At 42.5% G+C, this 20493-nt stretch overlaps 3 protein-coding genes across 7 annotated transcripts in view; 2 read left to right on the top strand and 1 right to left on the bottom strand.

The window, feature by feature from the left end:
- Positions 1-3106: 3106 nt before the first annotated feature.
- On the top strand, positions 3107-4995 carry LOC115376569 (RING finger protein 227). 2 transcript variants are annotated; one of them, XM_030076243.1, is made up of 2 exons: positions 3107-3662; positions 4771-4995. In XM_030076243.1, exons 1-2 carry the CDS (start codon positions 3233-3235, stop codon positions 4827-4829), a joined length of 489 nt encoding a protein of 162 aa, XP_029932103.1. In that variant the 5' UTR covers positions 3107-3232; the 3' UTR covers positions 4830-4995. The 2 variants fall into 2 exon arrangements, with proteins under 2 accessions (XP_029932103.1, XP_029932102.1); XM_030076242.1 differs by having other exon boundaries at positions 3109-3662; positions 4768-4995.
- Positions 4996-5589: 594 nt separating this feature from the next.
- Positions 5590-15648, top strand: LOC115376845 (uncharacterized). Of its 4 annotated transcripts, none has more exons than XM_030076645.1 (4): positions 5590-5773; positions 5873-5943; positions 6520-7233; positions 15038-15648. In XM_030076645.1, exons 1-4 carry the CDS (start codon positions 5745-5747, stop codon positions 15076-15078), a joined length of 855 nt encoding a protein of 284 aa, XP_029932505.1. In that variant the 5' UTR covers positions 5590-5744; the 3' UTR covers positions 15079-15648. The 4 variants fall into 4 exon arrangements, with proteins under 4 accessions (XP_029932505.1, XP_029932503.1, XP_029932502.1 ...); XM_030076643.1 differs by lacking the exon at positions 15038-15648 and adding an exon at positions 7281-10461 and having other exon boundaries at positions 5615-5773; positions 6520-7199; XM_030076642.1 differs by lacking the exon at positions 15038-15648 and having other exon boundaries at positions 5615-5773; positions 6520-10461.
- Positions 15649-16219: 571 nt separating this feature from the next.
- The window catches only part of LOC115376847 (insulin receptor substrate 1-B), a 48127-nt gene continuing 43853 nt past the window's right edge, over positions 16220-20493 (bottom strand). Inside the window, exon 4 of the mRNA XM_030076646.1 lies at positions 16220-18820. Within this exon, the coding sequence (XP_029932506.1) occupies positions 18813-18820 (8 nt within the window). The 3' untranslated portion in view covers positions 16220-18812. The remainder of the gene's footprint in view (positions 18821-20493) is intronic.

The raw sequence follows: 20493 nt of genomic DNA on the forward strand, positions 1-20493 counted from the left end.
AGGGAAAATCGGGGTTCAGTGGGTTGAGGATGGGCTAAAAATACATTAGACAGCACATATGTTACTGTGAAGTATTCTGTTTTCAGGATTAACATACCAAAGATTCTTAGGACATGTGATACAACACATATTTGAATGTTTGCTTCATGTACAAAGGAATCCCTGTGACTTTTGCATGGTCATCATACAAAGCATTAAATGGATTTTGGCTTCTTATATGTTATTGTCCCTATCTGTTATTCACATGAGCAACTCACTCATGGAGAATTGTTGCTTAGCAATGGGGTCTCCTTTAAACTAGATAGTCTGAATTATTTCCTTTCGTTGGCTAAGTACCTCTGGCATGCCATACTTTGCATTGCCAAAGTAAATACTGTCTTTGAAAATTACCCTTTTGCAAGTAATTCCAAATTATTTGTAATAGGAACCCAGCTGTGAAAGGGAAGCGTAAAAGCTGCACGCAAGCTAATGAGGCTGTGCAGAATGTGTATAAATAAATGACCCTTTTCTGAATCAATGTAGGCCAGCTGCCTGAGTGAGATCATAATAGTGCAGAAAGAAACTGGCAGCGTTCCTAAGAAGGAGATAAGAGAGGTACTTACCCGCTGCTGCACACACCTTTGATCAGGGCATACTTTGATGCCCACCTGCTTCCCCGTTGTTTTGCCTGGGACGCCTCATACCCCTCATGTTGCTGCAGATCACATCCCAGAAGAGCCTCCTCCTCCTTCCCTGCCTGTTAATCATTCACCAGTTGGGTTAATATTCTGTATCTGATTTCTGTGCTGACTTACCGGTACACTTCTGTTTTCGTTCTGATTTCACCTGTCCCTTGCCATCCACTCATCTCTTTCTGTCCATCCCCATGAGGCACATCCGTGCTTTCCTCAGCAGTAATTAACCCCCTGGAAACCGTGTGCAGGTAACCAGGACACGCAAGGTACAAAACGAGGGGCTGGGCTCTCTTGATACACAACATTTCTTACTGCACATTATGTTCTTATTCCTCCTTTACAATCAGCATGCTTGAAATAGCAGAAGACACTAGTTATGAACCCCATTTTTTCTGACTAAGGTAGAGAAAATCATGAAACATAAATCATTTATGGTTCATCTCAAAGTCTGTAAAAATATAACATGATAGGTCCAAGTGGCAAAGACAAAACAGTTAATGTGTATTGTGTGTTTCGTTGGGGTGGTTCCTGGTGATTTCATTACACGTCCGCTGTGCTCTACTCATGCTAGAGTATGTTCTCCTCATTCGTTTGGCAAGTCACGTCCTCTTGGATCGGTGGCCACTTGTCTAAACATTTTCTTTGGCTTGATCAATCCTTACGTCACCCTATCACCCGAGTGACTGTAATGAAAACATAGTGTTGGCATGGTTACTCTCATTATGTGATTGGTCACAGATTACTGGAATTTGATTTCCTCAAGTTACACCGCTGAGTATCATTGTCATCGAACTGACTAATGGATTACATTGTCACACACGGGTTGAGAAAACCTATGAAAACCTTTAAAACCCACTGGAGGGACTTCAAAACACATGGTGATCAGTCTGAAAATGAGACTGTTTTTTTCATAGTTAGAAAATGAGCACACAGCAAACAAACAGCAAAAATGCAGTTAGACAAGCTATCCATATCAGAGCACAGTCTACATTTAGCCTCTGTTCAAACCATGTTATCATCAGTTATCATAATCAGAAATTATCTTGAGTGTACTATATATAGTCTGGCAATTTAAATGCAACTTCCCCCTCATAAAAGTTTTTTTAAGTAATCCAGATTAAACATTATTCACAGGCTACCACCCAACTCTGTTGACTAATACTTTATTTACACAAAGTGTTCATCTATGATCTTGTTAAATAGGCCATAAATAGAAAATAGATTTGAAATCTACTCCAAATTTTCATTTTTCTGTTTACAGAGAAGGTCTAGTCATATGGTTGACAACAATATTTTGCTTTTCAACCCATAACTTTTTGGAGAACTGTCATTCTGAAACCCACAAATGAGATACAAATAATGGCATGAAGGCAGTCGTCACTCATATTTATGGCAGTTAAATTTGGGCAACCCTCTAATTGTGTTTATTGTGGCTGTGGAGGGATTTTATGCTTGGATTTTCTGCACTTCTGCCTCATCTGGATGTATCATGAACTAGCCACTAACAAATCCACTGCGCTGAACCATACTAATGGAACACTAGAGACATATTTGGCCTTGTTTAAGACTAAAGTTGAGTTAGGTTAATAATTTGTCTTCAAGCACCATCAGGGTACATATTCTCCTGACTTTGTAATAAGTTTACTTTACCGGACAGAAGTTCAAATTCACTTTGACTTTTAAATAACCCAATTTTACAGGAAGTAAACCACTGGGGGCCAAAGGCGGGAAACAAACTTACAAATGTTCAAACAAGGGACAATAGGACACATGCACACGCACACACACACTCAGATCATGTGCTTCTTGGCCAAGACGTGGAGTAACACAGGCGGAAATCACCATGAAAGGAGCCCAGGATGAGACATCTGATAGGAGGAGGACTTTATTAGGGAATAACCATTTGGGGAGACGGAAGAGGTGACGTCACATCAGTTGACACACACACACACACACACTCACAAACACACACGCCCTGCTGATTGTGAGTAATAAGGAGAGGCACTGAGATTCCAGGGGAAAACCCGCAAAAAGATAAAGTTAGACTGTATAAGGGATAAAAAAAGAAGGGATGGCCAGAGTATTTTGGCTTCAAATCTCTCTTATTTCTCTTTCTCTTTTCTAACTTTGTCCTGTGTGTGTTCAGGATCATGTATTGTTGTGGGACAGTGCCTGTTGCTGCCTGGAACGCTGACTCATATCTGAAATCAACAGTGAGTAAATCCATGTCCTGATGTGCAGTAAATAGACACTCTTGTTTGTGTTTGTGTGTTTTGTGTGTGTCACAGTCCCTTCATTTGGAGTTTCATTTCATCAGAGCTTGTGGTTTTTGTTTTGTTTTTGTTTTTTTCTCTGACTCCCAGGTAAGGGATTCCTCTGCTGGGCCAAGACAAACCTACTAATTCTTTGGCAAACTGTCAATTTTTGAGTCCCTCCCACTCCCACGCACTTCCTTGAACAGTTCCTGTATAAGTCTGGGCAGCTCACCTCTTTCATTCAAACCACAAACTTAATATCAAGAGACCACACGAAGGAGACTTCCACCATAAGAAATCAGGATGTACTCAGAGCTCGAGTGCGGGATTTGTTACCAAATCTACAACTCAGGCCGGCGGTGTCCCAGGGAGCTCCACTGTAAGCACAGTTTCTGTGAGAGCTGCCTGGCGGCCCTCTCTCGACCCCAGGGAGCCGATTCTGATCTGGGACAGGTGAGATTAATCGTATGCCCGCTGTGCCGACACATCACATCCATCTCGGGGCAGATGAAGATGAGAGCGGCCCTCAAGGTTGACGAGTGCGTCCTGGAGCGCCTGGTGGCTGCGGGTGTCCTTGAGGAGGACGGGGACGGTCAGGGTGAGGCGGAGGAGCGGCCGCTGCCCGACAGCCAGGCGGAGCGGAGCGACGCCGCGCCGGGATCCACAGCCGGGAGGATCCGGCGGTCTCTCAAGCGCGTTTGGGGGAGGATCGCCCGGCAGAGGGGCGGAGCCGGTAAGCAACACAAATCGCTGGTTTTACATGCTGTCATGTTCTCTGCGTTGGTCAGCAATTCATGTGGGCTAGAGGGAGTTGTTAGGGAGTCACTAAAATAAAGAGCGACGTCTAGAGCAAGTGATGTGGTGACAGTGAAAAAGTTAAATCTCCCAACCAGGGACCACAAATCGACCACCAAACAATAGACAGTAACACAGTCTGTCCAGGCTATTAATTTAGTTTTTTAATGATTCCCTATAGGCTACTATTCTGGATCCCTTTTAGTATGTAGGCTATTATCACAGTCAGCCTACTAGTTTACCTCAACAAACTTGCGATCAGTGACGTAGGGTCGGGATTACATCAGACAATAACAGATAGGCTATAGGCTAGACTACTTGGGATTTTCTTGTGTTGAAAAGATCAGTTTTTAACTCATGTCGCCACTATATTCTCAAGGTTGGTTGCTTTAAACATATGGTTAGGGATAATCATTTTTATAGATAGATAGATAGATAGATAGATAGATAGATAGATAGATAGATAGATAGATAGATAGATAGGTACTTTATTCATCCCCTCAGGGAAATTCTCTGTGTCACATAGCCCGTAGTACACACACTACATATACCATACATATACCATAAAGGACAAACAATACATACACCATATACCATATAAAAAAAAAAAAAAAAAAAAAAAAAAAAAAGGGCAGCCACTCACTCAATCAGACAGAGAATACAAATGTGAGCCTGATATTGTAAAAAACTGTAAAACTGTATAAGGTGCATAGAAAAATAGATTGTTTTTATGGGATTTCTGCTTTCTCGGGCAGCACTGCTGAGGGGCAGGAAAGGGAAAACCCCAGCAATTTGTCATCAGTGACGTAATCCAACCTCAGCTCAGATATGTGTTGTGATTATTTCTAGTAACTTGCAGGTTAAGGTTGCCATATTTGAGATATAGGTCTAGTAATTTTATGGTAATTTTCTACTTTTCCACAACATCATAATCAGGATATTTTATGTTGTCAGATGACCTACGAGAATACAGTTTAGATACTTATCTGGGAAGTCAGATTTTACATTTCCTTGTTTTCTAATGCGTCTTTTCCGCTCTTCAGCAGATTGTATGACCAGTGCTGACATGAGGGACCTCGCCATGATGTCCTGTTACATGATTTGAGGAGTCCTCAGCCTCAGACACCCTGGATAATGTGAAGTGCTTTTTACTCCCAGCGTCTTTCTCAGCTTGGGCTGGTGGTGATGCATAATGTCAGCCTACCAACAAGATGGACAAGCTAACCATTTGACTACAAAAGTCCGGAAAATTATCATAGGCTGTTTATATATATATATATATATATATATATATATATATATATATATATATATATATATATATATATATATATTTTTTTTTTTTTTTTTTTTTTTTTTTTTTTATTATTGTGCATTATTACCAAAGATGCCTATTTATTGTCGGTGCTATTGATGAAAGACCTGATGCAGCAAGATATCATTTGTATTTATTTCTACTACTGTATTTATTATTGAAAATTGTATGAGATATAATGGTCTATTTGTGTAAAAAATAAATAAATAAATAAAAAACAGTGAATAAATACCTCTGTTGTCATTTGACTTTTAAGCTAGAACAAGGCACATGCAACACAACAATATTATGAATAATTATTTATCATGATAATCAGATGTGCTTTATAGCCTACAATATAATTCTACTGTATCCATATTAGCAGACACCTTAGCAGACTACCATAAAATAAAATAATGACAACAAAGCAGACTTTACAAAGTGAAGCAGGCTATATAAGCTTCAAGGTAATATTAAAGGTCCATAAATAAATTTAGAGGATATTAAAAAACATATTCTACATGAGCCAGGCTATACAGACCGGAAGTGGATCAGCAGGTAGTAGGTGCCAGGTGAACAACATTGCCCCCAATCAGACGTACCAGCTGCAGCAAAGCATCAGGTTTGTTTGGAGAGTAAGGCCGCATGGACTGACAATAAACCATCTTCTTATTCCAATCCTCATCTGACAGTCAAATACAAAACCAGGAGTGGCCACTGTCAATCATGCCAAGCAGCTGTACCCTCTGCGCAAGGTAAATATGCGCTCATGTGTGACGGTTATTATATGGATTTGCAAACTTTCTGGTGTTTCAGAGAGTCGCACCTCAGACCTGAGAGCGTTTTCTCTGCAGATTCCTGTTCGTCTGTGTGCTGGTCTGTGCAGCTGTAGCGTTACTTGTCACGTTTTCAGACGCTGCAAGAGGTAAGGGCAAATATGACACAGTGGTCCCGTCTGCAAATAACGTGATGCTTACTTTAAAAAAAAAAAAAAAAAAAAAAAAAGTGCATGTTTTGGTATCCATATCGCTGCATTTTGATTTTATTTTTAAATTTTAATTTCATTTTTTGGTTATTTATTTATTTATTTAAGAATTATATGCATAAATCACTTTATAACCCACGTTTTGAAAAGTGCTATACAAATTTAAAAAATTTTAACCTACCTACTATATGCAACAACAAGCCATGTATCCTTACTTGGAACTGTGTTTGATTTTGTGGTATGGATTTGTTGCCATTTCAAGTTATATTTAACCACTAAGGATATAAAAAAAATCAAATTTAGGTTCATCCATAAATGTATGACTTGTTACACTGAGCAATGCAGCTGTAAAGAATTAAGCCTGGACTTCAGAAGGGTGTAAAAATTGTCTCGGTATTTATCCTGGACTTTTTCTTCCTTTTACACTAACTTGTTAATCAGCTGGTAAGATTAGTTACACCATTAGAATGATTTTAACACTCATTTTCTTGTTTCCCCTTTGTTTTCTTCTTTTAGCCAGTACCAAAGCAACCCAGGAGGAAAACGGAGTGAAGCACACTATCTTAAGACCTTTATACAATCCATATAGCCGTCATCCTCCTCTCTCTAGCCTTTCAATCCAAACTGAGAGTGAACTCAAAGCCGGAACAAACACTAATGCTGAGACTATGAAAAACCCTCCTGATAAAGAGGATTTCTTGGTGACTGGCTATCAATCACGGCCTGTACAGTCTACACAAGGAAGCCTCAGTTCTGGGAAAATCCTAGATGACAAACACATTGAGCCTCAGCTGGGAATCACCAGAATGAAGAGAGGCTACTACATGAAAAGAGTGAAGCCAGCCAGTACTGTTTACACTGGTTCCTTTGAGAGACAGCGAGCCACTCCAAACCATCATCATCTCTCTCACACACAGGCACCAAGCAACCAGAAGAGTCAATTTGTGAACTTTCAAAACGCTGTCGCCTTTGGCAAGCACACCGTTTCCGATAGGCCTGGTTCTGTCGACATAGTAGCCAGATCTGGAAGAATTTTTAGTACGTTCCCACCGATTATCCGAAAAACATCGCAGTCAGAAGATTTTACTGCTGGCAATCCTTTTCACCAGAGGTCCAGTCTTTCTGTAGCCAAGAACCCCAGTGATGCTCAAGAGTCCTATGGCCAAGGGAAATTTCCTGGAAGGGACTTTTCAAAGGTGACTGAAAGCAGAAGTGATCATCATTCTGAAGGTAAAACAGTTTTCCAATCCTTTAATCCTTCTCCCTTTTCATCACAGAGTGGCAGATATTGGAGTAGCTCACTGCCAAGCTCAGGAGGGCATTATGGTGGCTATAAAGAGGCCAATGAACTTGCTCTGCCCAGAACGTGGAGTGCATCTAGCAGGGCTCAGCTGGGCAAATTTCCAGTATTCACAAGCCAAACTGGTCCTTACGCACCATCCATCAGCAATGGCCTAATCTCTGGTACTAAACGCAACCTTAGCCCAGAGAAACTGCCACCATCAATCACAAATTACTCCCAGGGTTTACGCTCAGTAAGTAGCAATGAGAAATCAACCCAGAGAAACGTCCAGTCCTATCTCTTCACGAACCCTGGAACCACTTTTGTCAAACACGACACAGCTAATAAAGTCATGGATGATGGACAAAAAACATTAAGTGGGCTCAACACTTTTCCTGTAATGCCAAGTAAGCAGAGCCCCCCTGCCCCAAAACCTTACAGCAAGCTTTCATCTACTTTTGAACAATCACATGTGTCAAATAGGAAAGATCCGATCAGTGAAATACAGCATTTCTCTAATAATGTCAACCCACTCTATAATAGTGTCAACGTAGTCCAGTACGGCAGTCAGACCTACTCTGAAGAAAAGACAAATGGTGTCAGCAAATATCAGCCTGAGCTTAGCATATATCGTTCCCCCCTACGTACTGCAGCACACACTCCCTCCCGAACCTCCCTAGGTCCCGTTTCAGACAAAGGCAAGGATTTGAAAAGTTTTGCCCCTATTCCACTTGTGAATTCCCAGGATACTGATGCCCCTGGCAGTGACAAACTTACAGTAAGGAGCCAGGTCACCACTGCTCAACTTGGAGAATGGGCACGTGGATCCAAACTTGGACGATCCACAAAAAGTATCTATGGCTTCAGAGGGTTTAAATATAATCCTCGGTGGACAGCTGTGGGGGAGAATGGAAAGGCATCTGTTCTCCCATCCAGAGGCGCTATAGGAAGGACCAAATCCCAGAGATACAGCTTTGATAAAACTATGGACTACAGACTTAAAAGTGCAAGTGTATATCCCTCTTTGTTTCCAAAGTATGGTTTTGGTGAGAGCAGAACGAAACCCACTGCTGCTCCACCTTCTCTATCTGAAACAAAGAGGCGACCCACAGGTTATTCTGGGCCTAATGTTACCAGAGATGCCGATGCAAACAAAACCAGTGAACCTGTCTCTACAAGTTCAGTGTTTCTTCACATTAAATCCTCTCCCAGGGACTATAAATACAAGACATCTGCGAATGTCTTTTTCCCTGGACTCCCAGTTGTATCTAAAACCTCACCCACTCCAGGAATTTCAGTGGATGATGATCAAACCACGTCTGTTTTTACTCCAAAGGCATTCAAGTCAGGTGCTGAGGATGTCCAGCCTTTTGTGGGTAATAATCCAGATGAGCGGCAATTCAGAAGTAACAAAAGGATACATGCTCTCAAAGGATTATATGCTCCACCATTTCGCACTGCCACCTCTGAGCAGGTAGAGGGTGCCAAAACTTTAGTCACTGGCACTGACAAGTCTGACACAGTCCTGCAGGGTCCTGAAAGCTTTGGATCTAGCAGCTCACAGATCTGGCAACCCAAAAGTGGTACAATCCAGAGGCGGTATGAGCCTTTCACTTTCAAGTCAATGCATAAACAGAATTCAGTGAGAAATGGTCCAAGCTCTGCCCCAGTTGAAGCAGGTATCCACAAGGATTACAGTGAAAACATCAAGATTGAAGCAATATTGAGGCCTGATATAATCCAGTCCATTTCACACTCCAGTGCACCAACAGAAAATGAGGCCATAATTGATAGATCCTCCAGTCACAATGTGAATATCACCAGAACAAACTCAGATCTCAGGCCCAAGGGCTCAATCGATCCAAAAGAAGCAACCTCTGAATTTAATCCCTTCATTCCATCAACTTACAAACTTTTCATAAATTCTGGTGTATCCACAGATGTATTTTCCGCTGCTCGCACTGAGATAAAGAATGTCCAGGGGTCAAAGGTCTCCAGTAAAACAAGACTTTCAAATGTCCATCTTGGATCTGATGAGAATCAAACAGCCCTTACTGAAACAGAGCCAGATAACATCAGCGCAACATCCACACAGAGCATAAATGACCTAAGCAGTAAAGACCTTAAATCACTTCCAAAGACAGCAGGAAGCATAGCATCAGTCACGCATAGTCGCCATGTGTATGACAAACACAAAAAGAGCCGCAAAACCTACGCTTTTCTGGGATTTCAGTCAGCTCGGAGCAAAATTGGAGGTACACAGAACAAAACACATTGGAATAATGCAGAACAAAACACAACTACAGCCTCGCCGACTCTGAGACATTCCTCAGCTGTTCCTGCATCAGCAATGGACCCCAAAGATGATCCACTCCCAGGCAAATCCAGCCCAGCCCCAAAGTCAAGAGCACGCAACAATGCCAAGCCTAATCCAATGAAGGCTACACTTCTCAAACCACAAACGTCCACCTACAGCATGGTGAGAGGTAATCGTGTGCAGGGAAGAATCATCGGTGGCCAAAATCATATTAAATCTAATGACACCGCTCTCAACAGTGACATGAGAAATGCACCCATATTCAGGCCGCCCAAGCATCCCATCAGCATCGAGGCTATTATGTATGCTGATATTCTAGGAAGTGCGTCGTTTAGTGGTATCAGAGAGAAGACAGGAAACACCACAGCTTATAATCAGTCCGTTTCCAACACTACAGTTACAACCACCGAAAAAACAGAGGTCGATGCACCTCAAACTGGGAATGTTTCGGAAACCAAGGCTGAAACCTCAGAGGATGCAGCACACATTAGTGGGGAGGAGGACGGAGCTACAGAAGCGCAAGCCAAAGGTGAGATGGTGGATGGTGGTTTCAGTCGTGGCAAGACAAACATATCAGGGACTGGAATTGAAGATGCGGACAATAAAGTGACCTCATCTGATGCACTCCTGGACGAAGAGGGAAGTGGAGGTTTAAATCTGCCTGACAATTTGCCAGCTGTGTCATCTGCTGCATCGGAGAGTCTGGGTGAAGATTTGTTGGAATTAAATTATCTACAGATAGCAACTGGTAACACCTCCTTCAAGTCAATGAAACTATCCCATGCAGATAAATGACAATTTTGTCAGCATTAAAGCGTGTTTTTGTGCAGAAGAACTCCAATAAATGGTAACTGTGTAATTGTGTTTTTGTTCCTGGTCAAATCTAAGTCAGAGGGATGAGTTTTTATTCAGTTTTTATTAATTATTCACTATTGACACTTTTTTGTCAGTGTAGAATGACTTGTTTTTTGTCAGTGTTGGCCTTGATCTCTCTTAGAGCATCGGGTGAGTGAGGTGTAAAATTTACAATTTGCCCAGAAAGTAAAGTGAATGTGGCTTCCAAAATACTTTAAATTGTCTCAACTTTGTGGCACTTTTCATTGCAAGCGCTACTCATCTGCTTCTCCAAAGACATAAAAAAAAAAAATGTTGCATTATTTTGCAAATACAATATAAATCATATATTGTATCATCACATTTTTACTGAGTAGCATCTTCCAAAGCTGACCTCAAGTAAAATCTAAACAGCCCAAATGATAGCTTTAGTTCCTCTGTGTTTCCAGCTTAGCTTAATATTGGTTCTCATGGGAGCAATTATGAAATCAAGCATTATGCTCAGTGGGAAAGCTGAGGAGGTCAAACATGGTTTTGAGCATAGCTTTCGTCTTACTTGGAAATGTTTTTGCATAATGTCATGCAGAGTATTAGAGAAAAGCAGGGGCAGGACATACTTTAAACCTTTTTCTTTCTTTCTTTTTTTTTTTTTTTAAATATATAGTGATGGTTTTCCCATTCTTTGAGTCTCTGCTGCCAGACAGTGGCTATTCTGCTGACACAGACTTTCCAGCCTCTCTCCAAGCTTACAAGGAGGTTTTGGCATGCCGGTCTCAGGGTTAACACGCTATGAAATGGAAAACTTGATCATCCCCTTTGTGAAACGTTATTTTTTATGATGTTGCCAAGCCATTAATAAGCATACAAAGCGTATTTGAGGAAAACAAGTCATTATGTGGTTTGTGCCTTTGATCTCAACTGCTGAGGAAAAAAACAGTTTGTAATGGAAATAATACATTTGCTAGTTTGAATCAAGAATGAGTTTAGCATATCTTGCTAAAATCTTATCTAGATCGTCAGCATTTAGTGAACTGACTCGAGGCTATTGAATTAGCATACCTACAGTTATGGTGACCTCATTGTGCATTTACAGCAAGTGGAGATGTAAATTATTCCACTAGATGGCATTAGGCATCCATTTCATTATCCTAAGTGTGTTTTAAAGTATGTTGTAGCTCTCATGATGGGGTGGTGTGTTGTAGTCATGCATAAGTATAGCATTGGTGCAGCAGTGTATTCAAAACAAGCTGAGGCAGGCAATGAGTTACTGCATTATTATTCTTAGTGATGTTATTTGTTTTTATCCCAGGTTTAGGGGGTTGCCAAAGTTTACTGTTAAAAAACCAGCATCCCACAATAAAAGTGGATGGTTAGCAGCACTTCCACCATAGACCGTAACCAACCAGACATTCTCTCTCGGGGGCACTGGGTCCATGCTAAGCCCAGATCACAGCTCCTAACAGGTCCATTCACAACACGTGAACCTTCACCTTTTCCCAGCCGGCCCACCCGCCCCAACCAAAATACCAGTTTTCCACTTGTCCTCGACTGCCGTGCTGCAGCTAGAGGGGCCCCAATGCGAGGGGTGTGTGTGTGGGGGTAGCTGGAGGGATCTGCCAATCAAAGTTAAATACAATGTACATTGGATTAACATGGCCCCCTTACCCCTCCCATCCACCAAAAACCCGTGGAAAGTGGAACCAGCCACTTTCCCATAGACGTAACCCTCAGAGCTGAGAGGCAATGCGGTGATAATATGAGGTGAGGCTCGTTTTTTTGGGTCCCATGTGTCGGCATGCCTGTCTGATGGAGAACATAACAAAGCGAAGGCGTTGCCCTACCGGCTTCTTCAAAGTCTTCCCTGTGGTGTCTTGTGTTTTGGAGTGTCTGATTCACACACTGCCCAAATGTACTGTACGTATTTGCTCATAATATCCCCTCTGCATGTCTGTGTGTGTCTGTGTTTATCACAGACAGTGCGGTGTACTCTTGCAAGCTGGCCCTCCCCCTCTCCTACTGTGAGGGGGAATTCTGTACCATGTGTCTGCGGTTTTCAGGGAGCTTTCAAGGAAAATAAAGCACAGAGGCCTCACAGTCCCCCCCACCACCACCCCCACACCAACCGCCTCCTCCTTCGCCTTCTCGTTTTCTCACTCCCTCACTCACTCCATGTGGCACTTTTTTTTTTTTTTTTTTTACATTTTCAACCTCCCTCTCTCAGGCCGGCCAAAACAACTACAGAGTAACAGAGCTAATTTTGCATGCACCCTGTAATAAAGACAAATCCATAATCATGGCAAACATTCTCTCATGTAGCAAAATGGGAGGTGAGAGAGAGCATGAGGGAGGAAAGGGGAGGGAGGGAGAGACAGAGAAAGGCTTTTTGTTTGGCTAAGTACACTATGTGAAAGAGGGGGTGGTGAGGAAAGAGGGCTGGAAATACATTAGAAAATGGTTGCGTCGGCTGTGGCATTTGTGGATCAAATTACCTCACATGCCATGCAGCAGATCAACCATTGGATCCCCTGAGTTTGACCATGACCGTGTGTGTAAACTAACTTTATTGAGTCTTTCGTGATTAACTTTGCCCTTGCAGTTATGTGGCAGGACTGAAAACCCAGCACAGAACAGATCCTCCCTACATACATTAAAGAAAATAGGGCAGTGGAGAAAGTTGGGTGGATTAGCAGAAGCTGCTTGCAGTGTACCTCCTGTAATCCATGTAATTCAAAGGGCTTTAATGGCTGGGTTCAGCACAGGTTTACTTACAGTTGTTATGTTTGGCTAAAAACACCTGTGAGATTACTTATCTGCTTTATTATGTTTACTTTTAAAGGGACAAAGTATACAAATAAACAGATTTTTCCCATTCCAGATCATAATCACTGTGCATATGTACTAACATCTAAACTCCACATTATTCCTCACAAGCAGCCATGGCCACTATATACTCAAAGAAGTGTGAATGATGGGAAGGAAGCAATTTACAGCATGGAATACATCCACATTCCCACATCTGGCTCGGGAGCCAGAGCTATTTCCGTGTCCTACATAGAGCCAGCTTCCTGTGGTCTGTGCTGGGGAGGAAGTCATAAAGACAGGAAGACTTCCTGTATTGTTGCCAACATGTGGCAACATGGACTGTACATGCACCGCAGGGCTGGGCCCAATGATGAAGTTAGGGGATTTTTTTTCAGTTGATATATATGATTGATTGATATATATGATATGATTATATATGGGAATAGTGGTCACATAAATGTCTTCCTCTTGCGTGCTTTGCAGGGTCTAAAGTGGATCTTTCTTTGTTGTGATTTTTGTTTCTTCTGTTCTTGAGGTGGGGTGAGTTTCCAAAACATTTTTTGTAAAATCTCTCCACAGTGACCGTATCTTTTTTTCTGTCATTATATCTTGTGCAGTGGGGGTGCATGTCCTACTGCACAGTGTTTGCAGACATTTGGGTCAGGCTCTGGCACCGTGTGCACGTAGGTATGTTTAGGGGACTGTGGTGGCGTTTGGGCCAGGAACACACAATGCACAGTGGGCATCTTAGCATTTGAGCTGGAATTCAAAGCCTTCTCTCTTTCTCTCTCTCTCTCTCTCTCTCACACACACACACACACACACACTCACAATGAGATGTTGCACTTGCCCAGTCAGACACAACAGTCCCACCTGTTGGCGTCTGGCCAGCGCATCTTTCTTATTTGAACTCGGTGTCCTCTTCCCTTGGCTCCCAGCCAATAACTCCCCCTCCCCTCCTCCTCACCCACCCACCTCTCTTCCCAGTCTTGACCGGAGATGTTGTCACTACAGCAGAGGCGGGCATTGTGGCTGCCTGTCGCCACAACAACCAGATGGCAGCTGTGTCCAAACTCATTCACCCGCCTCCGCTGCTGCTTCTCGCCTCCTCCGAAGAGCAGCGCTGGTGCATCTCTATACCTCTACTCCTCCTTTTTCTGCTCTTCCACCACGAAGAACTGTCATGTTGAAGAAGTTGGCCACATGCAGGGGCAGATCTGGTTTTACAAACTCTGTTTGGCCACCTGCTATCTCTAACCAGGGAACTGAGGTTTAACACAGTTGCAGTGTGGAGAGCAAGTGTATCCCTCCCTTCACCCCAGGGCGAATCTGAATATTATAGTTATGTGAGAGGGTTCACGTTTTCATGGTCAGTTTACTCATTCATGAATTCTGACTTTTGTTGAGCTGCTCCTTGGGAAATTTCTTTGTACTGAAACAGTCTGAGACAAAGAGATCTGAAGTAGGGCTTCAAATCCTCTTGGGACACACTTTGCTGAACATGTGAACAGGACTTAGCCATATATAGAGAGGTCAGGGGCAGGGAGAGAGAAAAAACGGGGACAGGTCTGTGTCAGTGTGAGTTTCAGTCCCCTTTAGGTGTGGGTGTGGATGCAGGGGGCTTCTGCTTCTTCCACTCAGCACTACAGGTGCTGACAGGCTTCTTTTTTTTTGTCCACGTTGACCTCATTTTTTATAGTAAAGGAAAGCGAGTATGGCTCTCATGCAGGTGCAGGCAAGCTCTCTCTCTTTCTCTGTGTGTGTGTGTGCTCATTCCTATTCATTCCTATGGTGCACAGGTGGGATTAAGTTACCTGGCCATCTGCGGAGGAGACAGTGAGGAGGATGATACAAGATCCCATCCAGGAGAGAAGCAGCATGGACTCGATCAGGAGCGACAGAATGAGAGAGACGCGGGAAGCAGCTCAAATTTATCATGCCAATAAAGCTTAACTAATTAAACTGAACTGCATGGCGAGGGGGAGTCGTGTCAGAGGGAAGAGAGGAGGGAGGCACGGGGGTCGATGGTGGCTTACAGCTCACCCAGCAAGCAGCAATTCGTCAAATTACCAGTAAGACGAGTGATTAACTCCACTGGCTACCCGCCACCCTCCAGTGGAACTGATCTTATCAATGGGAGTGGTGAATGTGACTAACACAGTTAAAAGGGCTTTGCGGATAACAATCAAGCTGTTTTCTTTTTCCACATTACTATGACATCTGCAGTGGTTGCAGCCTCGATGAGTGCGTGTGTGTGAGCGAGAGATGGAGAAGGGTGTGAAAGGGCATGAGTCGGCCTGTATCTCTCCTTGTTGTTATTCACACTTGCCTCGGCTTGTAAAATGTAGTGTCTTCCGCTCTTCCCCATCACCACCGCTGCTATTTTTCCTGTCTCTTGTCAGTTTTTTTTTTTTTTTTTTTTTTTTACACATCTATCCCCAAGTGCCCATTACTTCACTTAAAAAGGAACCTTTGTTCTCTGTCAGACAAATAAAAGAAACCACAACTCCTTTTTAGCTGTTTGACTTTTTTTTGTCGTCGGATGTTTTTTTTTTTTTGTTTGTTTCTTTTCCTCAAGCAACAAAAGTGAATTTGTCTGCATCAATGGCAAATATCACAATATTCCTCAGTACCGTCCCACTGGGAGGGGGACAACAAGGAAAGGAGAGATTAAAACAATGTAGGACAGCAGCACTTTCTCGCCCATTTTTATGAACATCTCTAAACTCAACAGCATCGCATTGAATTAAAACATACAGCCACTTAAAATCTGGGCCCTCCTCTCCGCCTGAGCTCTCTCAAAGCACCTTTACACATGATACACAGTCTCAAATTGACATAAGCGCTTTAGAAGTGTGACTCTATCCAAAGCTGCAGGGATGTGTGACAATGTAAAAGGGTGGTTCGTTCAGAGGTCAGAGCTCACGAGATGCTCAGAGCTGGAAGGGGGTTTAGATGGCAGGATAAAAAATGTCTACTTGTCAGGTTTGAAAGCATCTGAAAACCATCCAAGTCTGTTTTTTTTTTGTGCGCTTTCTTCCAAAGAGTACCTTCAGCCTTCGCGGTTTGGCTGACAACTGCTGAGTCATAATAAAAGACCACTTCCAAATAGATGTTGGAAACATTGCAACTACTCATCATGTGCTTGCCTGCGAGTCTGCGAATGTCTCGGTTTCTGCGTCGTATCGCTCAGTGAGCCCTGGTTTTGAACAACCAGGGAGGGTGAAGTCCAATCTTTTTTCCACTTCTGCATTAGGCACCATTAGGGGCAATTCAAACCACAGATCCCAATCTGCTAGTAATAAAGCTGCATTGTTATGCCCCGGGCCCCGACAGTCATGTGACCAGGGTGAGAAAGTTCATGAAAGACCAAAGGCAGACAAACACATGAATACACTTTGGGACTGCGTAAATGTGTGGGCATTAAGAAAGCAGGATGTTTTGTTTTTTCCTCTTTTTTTGTGTGTGATGGCCTTTTCTTTCTGTTCATGCGTTTCTTCTCAACAGAATCCACCGGTCAAAGTCATATGCAAATTCGTGGTGAAATAAAGCATACGCAAGTCCTCACAATAACCTTTATCTCAAAGTGACACATAAGCAGACCGCGAGGCAAGATATGTCACAGTTTTTCCCCCTCTGCAAATGAAAACATTGGACGAGCACGCAAGGTTACATTAAAAAAACAAAACAAAACAACGAAACAAAACAAAAACAACAATGCAATGCGTCCAGACTTAAGAACTGAAGGTTGCTTCGTGAGGTGCCACTGGAGAGGATAAGAACATAGTCTCTTTTGTTGTGTTTTGGCACTGACGGCCCTGCGATAGGGTCCTCCATCACATCACATAACAGTCCAGACCTCCTCCAAATTAGGGTCATGGTTACCGGTCAAGTCGTCTCATAGATTATTGTCACATCAACAAACATAAAACAGATTATTTCATGAGAACTGTACAGCGGCAAGAGACATTTAAAAAAAAAAAAAAAAAAAGACACAAAAATAGACTTAGTATATTCTGCTGGAACAGCCCTAATAGTGCTAGCTGCTAAGAGGGGGTGGAAAGAACAGACGGACACAGACAAATACGACAGACAGGCACTTAAGTGCTGATGCATAGCGCAGAATATTAAAGTAAGAGCCAAGCGAGAGACAGAAAGGAGGGACGGGGAGGAAACAGAAACAGTAAATTGCCCTGTAACCACAATGACAGTTAATACTAGCCCGGGTGGGGCCCAATTCGCTTTGAATTCAACCAGTGGGTTACGTTTAAAAGTTTAAAAAATGTAAAAACGTACAAATTGTATCCTATAAAATAACTGAGAACGAGGTCTACCACTAACTAATAGATAGCAGTTTCATTTTATACTTTGCTCTGACTGACCAGAAAAGAGGATTGAGCCCCCACCACCACTCCCCCACCCCTGGATGCTGAATGTAGTCTTTTGCAAAGCTAGCATTAGCATGGCTATTAGGGTCTCTACCCTCTGCTGCATGTTCTGTACATTACTTAGCATCCTGAGACAGTGGGGATTAAGTGAGACACAACTGTCTGGAGCTAATAGCACTAATGGGATTGCTTGGCTCTGTATCAGGGGTCTCGCCCTGAGCTGCAGTCAGCAGCATGCTGAATTTACCTCCTGGCACAATGCTAATATGTTAATCTGACATAGCCGGTGTCCGCTAGCGCTCCCCTAGCCGCTACAAGTGCCTTTTGTTTCAAACATGTTTAATGCTGGCGGTGTGCAGCTATATTAACCTTATGGAGAAAAAAAAACAGGTTTGGTACAGGAAGAGATAGAAAAAAGAGGGAAAAAAAGCAGATAAAGGGGGGAGTAAAAGCAACGTCAGTTACAACGAAGCAAAGAGCGGGAAGCTAACGGCCACTACGCTAATATCATTTCTCACAGTAGACAGTAAGGCCAGCAGTTTTGCTCGTACCATCATTATCAGCATTATACTGTTAAAATCTCACACCAGTGCTATCCACATTATCGATTTCTTCTGTTGCGTCATTTCTACTTCAAAACAAGCATGAAAAAAAAACAAAAACAAAAACAAACAAACCCCAAAGCTTCAGTTAGTCGAGGCTAAAGTTGAAGTTCTTTGTAAAATGGCTACAATCTGAAAATGAGGCACTTTTTGAGCAGATATATAATTCTATATATTTTCTTTATCATACTCTAAATATTCAGCCGTCATTGTACTCTTTTTAATGATTTGAGTTTTCTCTAGGCCTAGGGAAAAAAAAAAAAAACAGTCTCTGGTTGCTTTTCGTACCCTTCTCTGATTGGCTTTCACTCATGGAATGAGAGCAACTAATAGCTTTTCAAGGATTTCATTTGGCACACATCCCCATTGGTTTCCGCAACCAACAAGCTGAAAGCAAAAAAAAAAAAAAAAAAAAAAAAAAGAGAAACAGTTTCCATCCGTCTTTGTCAAAGTGCTTCGGGGGCGTGTCCAGTCCAGCTCTTCTCGCTATGTGATTGGTGTTTGCACGAGGAAGAGGAGGAGTTATGGCGCTCTCTGAGTGGTACCAGATTTTTTCCCATCAGTTACAAGGACAGGCATTGACATCAGCACTCTGGGAAAAAAAAAAAAAACAGAGAGGGAGAGGAAATGGTCCAGTTAGATACAGAATAAACAATAACTCAGATATGAGGGAGAAATAAATATAATGACATTTATATACTGTCTGCCCCCCGTATATCAGGGGAATTATAATATCAAACGCAGGATATCAATGTCTGCTTATCGGCTTGGGAACACAGTGACCATAAAATGAACAACAGAAATGCATGATACAGCCAAACAGAGCGGAAAAAGACACACAGATTCAGACAGGAGGAGAGCGATAAAGAGAACAGGGGGGAAGGAGAAAGTGAGGACACCTATTGCTGCAGGCACCGAGTCAAACATATGTGTGTGTGTGTGTGTGTGAGAAAAAGAGAGAGTATGTGTGCAGCACAAGAGAAAAGAGAGCTCCAGAAAACATGTCAGGCCTTTCTGGCAATTTCACCGCCTCGCATCATATCCCGCAACTGAGCATTTGCATCACTGGGAGCGCGGCACTTGTGCAATAATAATGTAAGGTGTCGCGAGTCTCGCTGGCACCTCGGCGCCTCACGTGGCCTCGTTACTGAGCCGGCTGGACATTTGACAAAAGGTTAGCAGGGTGACAGTGACAGAGCCGGCGATAAATCTGCTACAGAGCGGAGAGGGCAGGAGACTCGTGTTGCATCAAGCAGCCACTGCAAGTCTCAGACCGATGACAATCACAGTCAGGCTGCTACTGTCTGCCTACTTATGTATTTGTATTTATGGCGGCAGGTAAATAGCAGGTTGAGGAAATGCACTTTAATGCACTTAATTTCCTCCATCTGTCTGCCTATTTCTGCCACAGCTGGATAATGGTGACTATTTACATGTTTATTTCTCAGTCTAGTAGCACTAATAATCTATTTTGGTCATTATTATCAACAAAATTTTCAACAATTTCCCCCCCAAAAATGAATGCACATAGAAATAACTAAATAACAATAAGGCATTAAATTAAAATAAATTACAAAGAAAACAAAATCTCAGCGTAGGCCTAAGTTTTAGCTTATTATACCTACACTTTTAACATAACATATTGTAATCGGCAGCGCTTTCACTACTATGTTTAGGCTATACATATATATATATATATATATAAAACAAAAAAAACAAATTTATTTTATTCCCAATTCTTCTATTATCTCCTAAAATAAATGTTGTATGTACATGAATTCAATTTGTTTAATAATCATAACTGTACACATACTAAAATGAGATCTGGGAGGGGGCTGGATGGTAAAATAGAAAATACTGCATATTGCGATATTCGATATTTCTTTAAACTTGACTAGGTTGCTGTCAGACACATTATAAATCTACCTCTCAGTCGCTGTGCACTTCACAGTTTGCTCGGTTGGAAACCACTTGCTGCACACAGGATGATGCATGCAACACTGGCACATTTTTATCTCTCAGATTATCCTTGGCAAACCGCCGGAGTAATATTCTCGATTTTTCAGTGACATGTGCGAGACACATTCTCGGATCAAACAGATGGCTCGGCTGCAAGACGTCGAGTGTTGGTCCAGAAAGTGCCAGGAAGAGTTTGTTTTATTTTGGTCCACGGTGCTGGAACGAGCGACGGAGCGCTCTCAGGCTCGAGTCGCTCAGGTCTTTGGCTGATTTTAAAAGGACATTAATAGGCATCATCACTCATTG

This window comes from Myripristis murdjan, chromosome 18 (assembly GCF_902150065.1).
Source record: "Myripristis murdjan chromosome 18, fMyrMur1.1, whole genome shotgun sequence".
Lineage (NCBI taxonomy): Eukaryota > Metazoa > Chordata > Actinopteri > Holocentriformes > Holocentridae > Myripristis > Myripristis murdjan.